The sequence below is a fragment of the Dysidea avara genome, chromosome 6 (genome assembly GCF_963678975.1).
Source record: "Dysidea avara chromosome 6, odDysAvar1.4, whole genome shotgun sequence".
Taxonomy (NCBI): Eukaryota; Metazoa; Porifera; class Demospongiae; order Dictyoceratida; family Dysideidae; genus Dysidea; species Dysidea avara.
In genome coordinates this window covers 23,672,238-23,685,754 of record NC_089277.1, presented here as the reverse complement: position 1 = coordinate 23,685,754, position 13,517 = coordinate 23,672,238, and the positions used below count along the sequence as shown (strand labels likewise).

Sequence of the window (13,517 nt, the reverse complement as noted above, 5' to 3'; positions counted from 1 at the left end):
GCTAGACTCCAATCATATTATTGTACCTAATGTATTTGTTTCTGTGATTCCTGAGCACACCAGCAGAGCTGACTGCTCAGTAAACAATAATAATAATAATAATAATGATAATAATTCCGGCAGGGCCGTACATAACTATAGCCAATTGTTTCATACCCGCTGTAGTGATACAGTTGAAGTAATTTACTGCTACATTACCCGTGCACATCTCTAATCCCGCCCCAGCCCTTCAGTGCCTGTGAAACTTCAACATCAGCGCATGTACATCACCTTCCGATCACAGCACTTCGTAGACCCTCATGCAACCACCCACAATTATAGAAACTCTTTAATGATGGCATGATATATTGTAATTACGGTGGCCCGTTCCGGTCTATTTCCCGAAAATTTCTTTCATTTCTGGGAAATTTCCGAGAAATTTCTTCACTTTTTCTCATTTCTCAACAGTTTCTCTAAAGTTTCTCACCTTTTTCTCAATTTTTTCTCAATTTTTTCTCTATTCTTGAAACTTTCCCTAAAATTTCTTTAGTACTTCTCGATCTTTTCTCGTTTCTCAAAAATTTCCATAGAATTTCTTTGAGAAATACTACGTCATTAGATGTGCACGTGATATTTGTTATTATGGGATGGTGTCCAGCATGGCACTATCATGGCCATTCCTGCTTTGCACACAGTGGGTGAGGAAGATTTGATAATACGTTATTTCAAAGACGATTATACATTGAGGACATTTGCAAGTTTTTACACTTACGGCACGGTATAAACTTAACAATGGATCAACTTAGGAAGCGATTGAAGAGGATGGACTTGCGAAGAAGAGACAAAAACGGTCAAACTTCCTTTGAAGAAGTCGAAGCGGCTATTAAAGTAAGTTGTGTATCCATGAAAGTAGTTCATTCGCATACTCCCTTCTCCACAGCTGTTTAGTCTATAGCCTATCTGTAGGTCCCTAGTGGGAGATATACTTTTTTGCACCTATTAAATCCCCAACTACCATGGTCCACAGATGTGGGCTGAGATTGCGGATGGTGCAGGGAATCTGTAATTTTCAGCTCCTTACTTATAGGAGAAGTATAGGCATTCAAGTAAAGCACAGGAAAATAACTAGTGGGACAGTCACAGGAAGGGATGTGCAATCTTGTGGTGTTGATCTATGAATTCCAAGTTGCGAGTCGATATGCGTGAGTGGCCCCTTACATGAATACATGCAGTATCTTAGTATCCAAACGTTCAAGGGACCCACATCTTTGCCTCAGTTAATAGCAATCAATTCCCCCCTACCCCAGCCTGTATCTGTGGTAGTCAGAAATTACACTGAATGGTATATTATAGCCTATAAAGCAAATAGTATTCAAGAGGTAACACACAAGCACTTGCTGTAGGCTGGCAGATCTGTAACAACGGTCAATCTAAAATTGTAACAGGTCAATATCTTGCGAGGACACTGGTAAAATGTTCTCCACACATCTTGTAATGGAAAAGTTTCTTATTCACAGGTCAAGAATTATAAAATTGTCAGTGTTGAATAGTCGGTATCATAGTACTACAATACAACCTGCTGCATAGCTATGAGGGCTATTCTATCTGTTGTTTATGAATTTCTGCCTATCCTATTATGAGTTGCTTTCATTATATGTTGCAGGCTTTGTGTAGCTTAAAGAAGGGTGAGAAGCAATTGTTCCAACTTCCATGCTACATGGATCCAACATTGGGACAATTGTTTACATTCATTCTACGGTCTTTCAAAATAAATGTGACTATCATTACTGCAATACTGTATTCATAGAAAGAAAGGGAGGTGTCAGGGAACTGCATTGGTTACCGCATATTGCACAAGAGGCTGAAAGAGAAACATAGTTTGCGTGTTGGAAGGTGAGTCAGTTGGTCCTTTATTTAGTTGGTAAGCAACATTTTGCTACAGAAATGTTGTGATGATGTTGTCAGCTTTGGATAACCCAGAAGGCGCTGCAGCTAGGAAAGGAAAAAAACTGAAGAGAAGGATATATCACAGCAAGGTGTATTCATTTCACCAGATAATGCTTTATTGTACTTTGTGTCCACTTTTCTGGTGAACTGTAGGGGCCAGGCTATATATGGCATTGTGACGGATATGATAAATTAAAGCCGTATGGTTTTGCCATACATGGCTGCATTGACAGGTAAGCAATATTAAAAACAAGCGTATAATCCTTATCTTACCTTTTAACAGCTACTCACGTAGAATCCTTTGGCTTCATGTATCCCCCTGAAATAATGATCCATATATTATTGCAGGGTACTTTTTAAATTGTGTAGAAAAATTAGCAGGTTAGTTGAAAACATGAGATAAATATAGTATACATACAACCAAGCATTAATCCTCTAACTCTTGATATTACTTGTTCAACTTTTTTGCTGAATGACTTAAGCTTTAATATTTTAGAATTGCTTTACTTTAATTGTCTACTGATGATGTGTTCCAAGGATGAAAATTTTGTGAAAACATCAACTTGCAATCCACATAGCGACATTGCGTTTGAATAGTACCATAAGATAGTTGCCTTTTGGGCATTGGAATAAGTGAATAGGTGCTGCCCTCAAAAATGGCAGAAGGTACAGTTGCCCACCCTCATCCTTCCTAATTCTCAGCTCCTGCAGGATGGCATTTTGATCCTCGGATATACAGTATATGTAAACATATAAGGCCAAGATGTACTATAATGTACGTTATTATAGTATCCAAATGTACTATAATAACGTACATTTTTAGATTTGATACAAAAAGTCTGACATTTGAATAGTGGCTGTAGCTATACCGTGTCAGTGAACATGCCTCACGGTGACAATAATTATGTATCTGTAGTGTTAGAAAGGTAATCCTACAGTAATAGAGAAGGGAACAAACAATAGTTATTCTATAATGTGTTTCTGTATGCCATACCTTTTGTCTATTGTAGTGTACATTGTGGTGAAACACATTGCAGCTATTGTAATAAGTACGTACTCTTTTTTTGATGCACTGAGGTCTAAGAGCTGCTTTGTACTGATAGCACCGGTTACCCTTGAATATCCTCATTAGTTTTTTATACTATATTATAGGCTAATTATAGCTGCAGTGTTTAATTAATCAATTGAATGTGGTATGTTTTAAGGCATATGATAGCTAAACATATAAATTAAAACTGATGTGTTTATTACTGTAGGGTGTCCTACAATTTTAAGAACAGACAGAGGAACTGAGAATACAAATATAGCATTTTTGCAGCCATTTTTGCGAGATCAACATGACGATCCCTTTGCAAAGGAGAAAAGCTTCATGTATGGCCGATCTACTTCCAATCAAGTTTGTTTACCTTGTATTTCATTATTTGTTTGTTTTAATCGTGCACAAACTAGCGTATTGAGGCTTGGTGGGGACAGCTCCGCAAGAATGCTGCGCAATGGTGGATGGATTATTTTAAGGTATGTGAAATTAGTGTTTCACTTGTGATAAGTGCAAAATTGCTATGATTACAGGCTTTGAGAGAATCTGGTGAACTGGATGACAGCAGTGAATATCATATGTAAGTAAAAGAGTGTTGATTATATATGTATGGTGCTGTTGCATATATGCTAATAAACTTACTGTAAACAATTAAAATGCATTGGAGTTTGAAGCAAACCAATTATATTAAAGTATTTCAATTTTGTTTGCATGCATCATCCAGTTTAAGGAAATATTGGCAATGCTTGAAATAAGAAAAAAAATGCTTGGTCACAGCGTCTGAACAACATAGGCGATTCTACTTGGGGGGGGGGGGGGGGGGTACAGGCCCACCCTGTTGAAAAATAAGTTTTCTAAAATTTAGGGGGAAAGTTGTGGTATAGATACGTATTGTTAGTTTTAGCACTAATTTTAAGCCATTTTAAATCCTTATAATTGCAAAAATCCTGCAGCTTCTGGGCCCCCCCCGACTCCCTTAAAATTCTGCTTTATGGTACAGTCATACAACATTTTATGCTGTCCCCCCACCTGTATATCAGGTCTAGAATCACCAGTGCTGAACAAACTATGTATGATTAGGCATTTGGTCACACAATTTATGCATTAGGTTATGTGAACATTCTACCAATATCAAGTACATTACTATGATTGAAAATTTTGTGTAGGCCAATGTCAAATTAAAAACATTAAAATAGTCATGTTTTCTGAGACAATGTATATTGGCTGGATTATAGTTTGGCTAACACAGCTATAGAATTTGTCAAAATACACATACTTCTCACCAATTAAACAATGGATTTTGTGTGTAGTAACTGCCTTCGATACTGTTTTATGGACTCGATACAAGCTGAATTGGATTACGTGGCACATGAATGGAACATTCATAGAATACGACCAAGTAATTATAATCCTGGTGGTATACCAGATAAGCTGTATTTCCTTCCTGAAGATGAAGGTATGATAAACTTAAATTTGATTAAAATGTTATGCAATTATTAGGGACACGATCATATAGACACACCGTGAGTAATGATGATGTAGAATCTGCACGTGAATGGAGTGTCACTAAGCCCTGCTCTGTACCAAAGGAGTTCACTGATTTAGCTGAACATGTAATGAGTGAAGATAATATTTCAAAGCCTACAAATGCCGATGAAGCTATAGTATTGTACAAACATCTAAAGTGTCTTGAGTTGTTAAATATTTATTTCCCTTAGTTGTTGTATCACAGTCATCATATTGATTCTCTTTTTCGCATCATACTGCAAACAACCTTCACACACCCTTCTGATGGTTGTTGTATGGAAGGTAGAGTTTAGCCACAATAAGTTGTGCCATCTCAGCATGGGTCATTAGTTTTCCCCACGCATGCTTTCTTCCGAACACTTCAGATAAGACTAAACCAAAGCTCCAAACATCAGACGCAAGGCATGTGTTTCCAAAAAAGCATTCTGGTGAAGAATAATATGTGCCTTCAGCTTTTCCAACATTTGTCATTGTACAAGCTGTTGTCTTGAGTCTGGCTAATCCTATGTCTGTTAAGTATACATGGAAAGTTCCCTTTTCAACCTGTGAACAATAATTATAATTTCTAACAAACCATAAAATTATTTTATTCATAAATAAGTTTAAAAGTACAATATTTACTTGGTTAAACGCTGCGGCTTCTATTACCTTATAGTCTCAAAAATCGATGTGGCGACTATTCAAGCTTAACCACCATTCGATACACGTGAACGATGTTTAAGCCCTTATTTTCACAATCGATTGTGGGCCCCCTTCAGTGCGGCAACTATTAAAGGTGCAGCGTTTAACCAAGTAAATATGGTATATTGTTTTATGTGCAGCAGAAAGTCCAAAGTAATACAGAAGTACTTATGAAGTTCATTTGCACAATGTACAAAGCTTTTAAGGTACCATATCAGTGACATCTCATAACATTTATACCCAATCTTTCTCTAGTAGTACTATTAAGGCACCGAAGAACTTGACAAGTACACAGACAATGCTTGCCTATATTACATCAATCTACATATGTGACTGAATTTGACAAAACAAGACTTCGACGCACAAAGCTTTGTTAGGAGATATGGCGATTTTAAGGAATCATTGTGTAATAACTTCCCAGTGCCTACAGCTGTGCAAACAAAATTTGCACCAATTGTTCACTAGCTATCACTGAGTGGGTGTATACATTTCTGATACCCAAGATTTGCCCTGTTTTGAGCAGCCTTTTTCGAGCGGGTAATAATATCACAGATGGTAGTAATAGGGTGAGAGTGGACGGTGGTCTTAATATACGGGTATAAAATGGAGTAAGAAGACGATTGAAATCCAGAGGCCAAGTTTGGGCCCTCCATGGCCCTCAAATTACTCCAAATTGACTGAGAACACTATTGGCGAGCTCTCTGTGAAGTCCCAGCTCACCACAGGGGCGTAGCTAGCCAGAAGGTGATGGAGGGGCAGGCATGCCCCCCACGAAACACTCAAAATCATTCATAATTGCAAAAAAGGCTAATGACCCAATGGTGGGCTAGCCAACATACGGTGTTGTATTATTACAGCTTAAATAACTAGCTACGTAACCATTTCGGTACAGACTGCTTCCAATCGAGGTAGCTATATTTGTCGAGCATCATCGCACGTGCCACAACTGTACTCCAACAAATTCATCCACAGTCCGGTAGAGCTAATACTTTAGTGCAAATACAGGTTACTTTACGTTAGCCACAGCCTGTGCTGCAGTCCTAGCACACTGCTGACAGGATGACGTATTCACTCACTTCACTCAGCGAAATTCAAATGCCATGTATTGCACGAAATCCCACCTGTCTTGCTAGCAGAACTTGTAAGCCTGACTGATCCACCTGACTGACTAAGTAAAAACAGACTGCACTGCCATACGTACAAAGGTCCAGTGTGATCGACTCGATAAAATAAACTTGGTACATTTATTTAGCTAACACTTTATCACCTCGTAGACAGTAGGTTCATAGCGTCATCTGGTCTCCTTTGTCACTTGTGAGTTGTGACTCCTGCCGTGGAGAAGCGGGTCACTCTTTTTAGATTCAAAAATGTTCTATCACGCGAGTAATCTAGGCTAAATATAGAAGTATGTGTCTAATATTTTCGTTCGATGGATTCGCGAGCGAGTTGAATGTTGTGTGTGCGCATTCACTAGCAGCCCCTGGTGATACCGCGTAGTAGTGTACATAATTTACAGTCATTTGCGTGTCAGTTTAATACTGGTAAACTTGTGACGAAGGTTTAAAAAAAAAATCATTTAGTGATGGGGGGGCAAATGCCCCCCCTTGCCCCCCCTTAGCTACGCCTCTGGCTCACCACACACCATTATCACAAAGCCATGGCCATTTAATGGTGCCAATCTCACACTCGTGGCTTTGACAGGGTCGGAAGAAAGCTGCTACAGAAACCAGACTTGTCAGTGCTGAAGGAAGTACAGTGTGAAATATGATAGTGTATTAGACCAGCAATCCATTTCTGGTAAAATCGTAAGTTTGATTTTGTGTGTGTGGAAGCCTTGTTATGTGAAATCCGGTCACATATGTACTTACCAATATGTTCATTGGCTTTACATCTCGATGAATAAAAGGAGGCTTTCGTCCATGCATATAAGCAAGTGCCTGTGCCACTTGATCGGTTATCGACAGTTGGTCACTTGCTGAGAGTGGTATTTTCTGTGACGATAATTACACATGTAAGATTTCAGTCAAGTCAATAAATGTACCTCTTTGAAAAGGAAGTTGAATAAATCTCCACCATGTACATAATTAGTCAAGATGTATATGTGATGTTCATCTCTGGAATACCCCATGAACACAACAACATTAGGGTGGTGCAGTGAGCTGTTCAGTGTAAACAAATGTTATAAAAGCACGTATGGAAATCATATAGCTATATAACTATTTTATCACCTTAAAACATTTATCTCACTCATGTTGACCTCATCTGATGTCAATGGAATTTGCTTTGCAGCAACAAACGTTCCATTTAGTTCAGACAGGAACACCAATCCATAACCCCCCTTACCAAGTTTACGTCCCAGTGTAAATGATGAAAATGGAATGAAGTGTTCATCTTCGTACATGTGTAGAGATTGAAATTGTGTTACAAAGCTGTGATATATTTACCTATTTTCTTGTCACTGCTGCGTTGTACATCTCTCAAAGCCACCTCATCATTTGAGTCAGATGGTATTGTGGCAACAACATGAGAAGTACCTTGCTCTGGTATTGGAGAATGAACATTAACTGGCTCACTGGAAATACCGATGATCTCTTGCTATATACATTTCCAATACACATGATTAAATATCCCACATTCAGCATATACACAAGACTGCTTACTTGTACACAGAATATCCTAGTCTTTGATGGGAACATGCCATGCATGTGTAGATAATCTGCCAAAACCCATGGGCGGCCTTGCAAGGTGTTGGGCAACTTGCTTCCTTGCCTATCTGCCAAAAAATATTCACGACTTGCCACACCTGCTGCGTTTTCCTTGTAACTGAAGAAGTATTTTATTCCTTCCTCAACCAATTCATCATACGTTGCTGTGGGTGCCATAGAAACCCCAACATTAGGTCCAAGTTCCTTGCAGTGTACACCACGATGCTTTACATCATCGAACCTCATTCTACCAAGTGTAATCTAACATAATCGAACAAACTTATTGAGTCATTTGCACACATGTGGCTAATGCTCAAGGGGTGGATCCATACTTTCGGGGTTCCACTTTTGCAACCCACACTTTTGAAGGCTCAGACCAAAAGCGGCAGAAATTTTGAGTGAATTTCAGTTTTTCTCAAGTTCAACATACAGTAACACCAATTTGGCAACTGCCATTTGATTACATCCTGGACTGTTACAATATTGTAGTGATGGTACAATCTATCATATACCATGTATCTCATGATAATCATATTGTGACAAAGCTATATTGTGATATAAAAATTTCAACTAAATACATAGTAATTGCAATAAACAAGAAACTTTCTCTGATAGAAAATTTCATCACTAGTTACAACTGCACTCAGAAACTTGTTGTTTGTATAAGTTCTCACCTGTAGACTGGCATCTAATGTTACATGTTAATTGTCGGGATAATTATCATAATCGTGATAATTTTGCTTGCAATAATCGCAATATGCAATGTAAACAATAAGCTATATCGCACATCACTAGATTTTAGTGAATGCTCTATTAGAGTATTTTGATTGTGCTTCATTGATGATTTTTCAAAAAGGGTGCTCCATGGAACCCTCTCAAACCCCCTGGATCCACCACTGATGCTTATTAGAATAGTTAGTTATACACTGATCTTAATTAAAACTGGGTTTCTCTTTTGAACACTAGCAGCAAATCTTGTCTTCTTAGAGCTATTTGATCGTTCTCCTCGTTGGAGTTGCTTATATTTTTCAATAATCTCAGCTCTTTTACTGCTACCTAGTAAAATGAAAGTGCCATGTTGCTGGTGATGCTTATAAAACACTAGCTAGTCACGTTCCTCGTAAGCACCACTCGTCAATTAGAAGTTTAAAACCCCCCATTTCTAGGAAGGGGTCTGGTGAATCATCCATACCATTCTTGTTCAAAATTGTTGCATGCAAATTAAGGTTAAGGCCTTGGCGGTAACAACAAATTGTATGCAAAAAGTTGCCGAACAAAAAGGTGTGGGCAGATGACAAAACTTTTCCTGAAAAACTTATTCTGAGGGGGTACTTATAATCTCTAATTGATAATGTCAAGAAGTTAAGGCAATACGGTCCGAACAGGAGACTTTCATGCGACTAGCTACATATTATACAAATTAAAGCAGGCATTAAAAGGAAAAATACAAGTTGGCTACAATAAAAATGTTATGAACGAAAAAGATATTTTCTGATAAGAGCTCAAGGCAGAAGATCCTGCTTTTAAAACACCATTGCTCATGAGCACTGCATATAGAACATTTTGTTTTGACAAAAAACCAGACAGCTCTACAGACCAAAACCAGGTTTATACATTAAAGTCAATATGCACGTGCTCGAACTACGTTCAGTATGTGTAACAAGATAACGGTTGCAAGTTACTTGCAGTTGGTGTAGGGGGTTGGATACTATGATTGGGTCCATATCTCATAATAGCTCCTGTGGTGGCTGATGATCTGCCCTTGCCAATGATATTGATGGCTTTGTCTCCCGTAATCTTGCCTTCCTTAACGCACTTAAACAAAAAAGAAACTTCATATTTTCCTGCCATATCCACGCACACTTTTAAGTTGTACAGTAAGAACTCTTAATTACACATTATGATGTCGTATGCCACGAAGAAATTCTATGTAAATTTTAGAGAAGTACTGATCACGTGCACATGACGTCTTATTTCTCAAAGAAATTCTATGGAAATTTTTGAGAAACGAGAAAAGATCAAGAAGTACTAAAGAAATTTTAGGAAAAGTTTCAAGAATAGAGAAAAAATTGAGAAAAAGGTGAGAAACTTTAGAGAAACTGTTGAGAAATGAGAAAAAGTGAAGAAATTTCTCGGAAATTTCCCAGAAATGAAAGAAATTTCCGGGAAATAGACCAGAACGGGCCACTGTAGGGAACGCTTGAAGCGATTTCGCTCAAATTGGAATGTGGAGTGCTGAAGTTGGAGGGAGTGTCCACAGCAAAAATCGTCTGGTTTCACCAAGGCAGCACAGAGCTACGGAGGTGCAAAAATTGCGTTTTCTTTCTTCCTGTCAATATACTCACGGGTGTTGCGTGCCGGCTTCTTGGGCCGCACGACACACTACCGTGTGTCTTGATGTTTAATAAAACAAGGATTTGAAAAATGCACAATTGCGTTGGATCTCCACAGATCCAGTCACAAATGTATGGGTTTCAGTAATCCATAATCCACCTATCAAACTTCTTTACCATTGCTTGGCACTGCTTGAAGGCTCTTAGTTTACTAATTTGCTAAGCTGCTTTACTGTAGTTGTACCCATAGTAAAGTGTCAGTAACTTTAAGTATATAGAACATAATTGTTTTACTAAGTTTTAAACTCTCAGTAAAACATCAGTGAATGCAGGTTTACTGAAAAACTACTAAAATACCAAACAATTAACTGTTCCATATACTGGGGATATACCACTCTAGTAAACAAAGAAGTTTCAAGCAGTGTGGGGTAGGATAACCTGTACACATAGTACTTGGCGATCACTGCAATGCATACTACTGTTGCATACTGTGCGTCATCATGTGTCAGTAAATTAGACTGTACAACAAAATACATTCTTGTCCTATACGTTTAAAAGTAAAATAGTTTCAGTGGTTAGATACAAACCATCAGAGCCGAAATGCCACCATTACCAATACTCATTCATACCCAGCTAAAATTTAAACTTAAAGAGAGATTCCATGTACAGGTGTATCCCTGATCTAGCTAGCAAATCATATTTGCAACAGTTGATGACTGCTCTATTAGAGAGTTTTGTTTGTAGTACAACTGTACAGTGATTCAACAGTACTAAATCATCAATGCTATACCTTATCACTATAGTGTATCTCTACAAACTTGCCAAATCTACTGCTGTTGTTGTTCCTCATGGTCTTGGCATTACCAAATGACTCCAGTAGTGGATTAGCCTCCACAATACGTTTCTCTATCACTCCAGCACTGGCCCCATATGACTCAGTCAAATATCTACAGGAAATGAATGAACTATGTCACATATGCACATGTCCATGATACAATTTAAGCTGCAAGCAGTGGTAGCACATTAGGCCCTAAATTACCTGAATGTTGATTATCTGAACAGTACAAATCACTGCTCTATTAGAGTATTTCGTATTCACCAGTCACAATAACATTTCAAAAAAGTAGTGCAGGAATTTTACGTTCAATTAGGAATCAAAGAAAACAAGGGAGGTTGCTTATGCCTGCAGATACATGTATACTAGTGAACACTTAATCCCTAATTCAGTTATGAGACTGAAGAGGGATTAAATATACACTAATATATCGTAGGTGGCCTTCCTTGTTTTACTAATTTTTCTTTCTTTGATCCCTAATCATATTTAAATTCCTCACTTATCCTTGTACTTGTTGTATAATAGGGATCCACCACCTGCATTGGCATTGCCATTAAAAATCATTATAAAAATATCATACATGACAAAAGGTTCAGTTTTTGTCAAACTAGTGTCAACTACGTATATAGCATTAAAAAAGAAAGCCTTTAATAGAAGCAAAAATGATGCGTTTTTAAAGCCTATTTTTTGGTCTGTCTGTCAGCCTTTCTGCTTGGCCACTTTCGTAATGCTAGAGGCTAAACGGTGAATTGTAGAGTCACCATTTTACACCACAACACCTCTGGGACATAACTCTTGTGGGGTTTGGACAAGTGTCTTCCCTCTGTGCCCTGCCTTTCCTTTACCGTATAGAGGGACACTTTGGCAAAGGAAAAGTTAGGCACATTTGGCACAAATTTGCCAAAGTTTAACTTTCCAATTACTCATTACTCATAGCACCTCAAATTAGCATCTTTACAGCTAAAGATTGAGTTTGAATTTGTCAAATCTAGTTGCTATTCGCCAAAGTTTCCTTCTGTACTGTATCTTCAACTATGCTTGTCACCTTCTTCATGCAACAATATCATATCAAGATGTTAACCTTTTATATCAAAACTTTGTGTAGCTAGATGGCACAAAATTATTAAAAGCACTTACGTATATTAGGTAGTAAGGGAGAGTATCTAACTGTGACAGACTCAGCAAATGCAACGCCATTAGCAGCATATAAGCACCTCACTTTTTTCTTTAATATAAAGGCGCTTCACCATATTCAACACCTATCAACAGTTCTTTTCTATCAGGTAGAGTTGCATTCAACACCTATCAACCAACAGGGGAGTTTGTAAAATGCGGAATATGGAATAACGGAAAAAGCAAAACTTATCTTTAGCAGATTGTACAAATAGTTCTATGCTCTATAGTAATTATACTTTCTTTACCTTGTAACAGCTCTGCATGGCACGCCATGGCGATGGATAAACTGCAGCTGGGCGTGGGATGAGCACACAACCAATCACCCTACCTTCAGTTCGCTAAACTTACTTACCTACACTCTTGATTCAAACCTGAAGAGCTTTGAAATCCATTTAAAGATAAACACAACCACTGGACTTCCCTACTAAACTCCACTAACTTGATAGTGTGACTCTAATAAATTCAGTCATATACACATGAAGGGCAACTAAGAATAGAAGTAGGTCTTTGTGCTTTGTAGCTATATCAACTAAGGAGTACAGATAAGTAAGTTTAGCAAAGGTAAATGTTCTAGGATGATTGGTTGTGTGCTCGTCCTATTTAATGCTTGCCAAGCTGCTGTTTATTTGATCCATTGCCGTGGGCCCGTGGCATGCTAGGCAGAGCTGTTACAATGTAAATAAAGTATGATTACTATAGAGCATATAACTATTTGACAATCTGCAAAAGATAAGGTTTGCCTATTCCACTACTCCGCAATTCTGTTATTCTGTGTTTTACGAACTCCCAACCAACAGAGGCACTAATGGTGAATTTATGGCAGTGCCTTTGTATGGGGTACAGTGGTATTTGATATTCTTGACCCCTTTACTTAAACTCTTAATTAGCAGAGCCAGTGTTGGGAGTAATGCATTACATAAGTAACGCGTTATGTAATATTATTACTTTTGTGGTAACAAAGTAATAATAACGAAATACGCTATGAAAACAGGTAATATAACGCAAGATACTTTACTTACAAACGTAACGCGTTACCTAAGGCCAATGAAACTTGATTACCAGTTTCTCGCTCAGATTTTTGAAAATTTGATGCGGGCGGGCGGTTATTATTCATTATTCATTATTTTCCCAAAAGCACAACACACATCCCAAACATGAAGATTTCTGCCAAAAAACAGTGAGATCTACACTGATTACTCTTGCATTAAATAGCTAAAGTACGTTACTAATCTATAACAAGTGATTTTTCCATTAGAGTATAGCTGATTGCTCTATTAGAGTGAAAGTGACTGTTCTAT

At 37.9% G+C, this 13,517-nt stretch overlaps 2 protein-coding genes and 1 long non-coding RNA gene across 3 annotated transcripts in view; 2 read left to right on the top strand and 1 right to left on the bottom strand.

The window, feature by feature from the left end:
* Positions 1 to 729: 729 nt before the first annotated feature.
* LOC136258436 (uncharacterized) lies at positions 730 to 2,178 on the top strand. The gene is made up of 4 exons (XM_066051750.1): positions 730 to 867; positions 1,787 to 1,872; positions 1,922 to 2,015; positions 2,080 to 2,178. Exons 1-4 carry the CDS (start codon positions 772 to 774, stop codon positions 2,161 to 2,163), a joined length of 360 nt encoding a protein of 119 aa, XP_065907822.1. The 5' UTR covers positions 730 to 771; the 3' UTR covers positions 2,164 to 2,178.
* Positions 2,179 to 3,090: 912 nt separating this feature from the next.
* Positions 3,091 to 3,659, top strand: LOC136258437 (uncharacterized). The gene is made up of 3 exons (XR_010702787.1): positions 3,091 to 3,322; positions 3,376 to 3,441; positions 3,496 to 3,659. It is a non-coding gene; the product is annotated as an uncharacterized lncRNA (long non-coding RNA).
* A 1,079-nt stretch (positions 3,660 to 4,738) lies between these two features.
* Positions 4,739 to 13,517, bottom strand: part of LOC136259338 (uncharacterized) — a 43,003-nt gene continuing 34,224 nt past the window's right edge. Inside the window, exons 3-10 of the mRNA XM_066052833.1 lie at positions 10,999 to 11,155; positions 8,306 to 8,376; positions 7,831 to 8,122; positions 7,615 to 7,765; positions 7,399 to 7,561; positions 7,212 to 7,329; positions 7,039 to 7,161; positions 4,739 to 5,032 (exon numbers count right to left, since the gene is read on the bottom strand). Of these exons, the coding sequence (XP_065908905.1) occupies positions 4,739 to 5,032; positions 7,039 to 7,161; positions 7,212 to 7,329; positions 7,399 to 7,561; positions 7,615 to 7,765; positions 7,831 to 8,122; positions 8,306 to 8,376; positions 10,999 to 11,155 (1,369 nt within the window). The remainder of the gene's footprint in view (positions 5,033 to 7,038; positions 7,162 to 7,211; positions 7,330 to 7,398; positions 7,562 to 7,614; positions 7,766 to 7,830; positions 8,123 to 8,305; positions 8,377 to 10,998; positions 11,156 to 13,517) is intronic.

Coding starts and splice junctions, on each gene's coding strand:
- LOC136258436 (XM_066051750.1), top strand. CDS start 772: ATGGATCAACTTAGGAAGCGATTGAAGAGGATGGACTTGCGAAGAAGA. Junction 868..1,786: donor AAGTCGAAGCGGCTATTAAA/GTAAGTTGTGTA, acceptor CTGTATTCATAG/AAAGAAAGGGAGGTGTCAGG. Junction 2,016..2,079: donor GAAGGATATATCACAGCAAG/GTGTATTCATTT, acceptor GGTGAACTGTAG/GGGCCAGGCTATATATGGCA.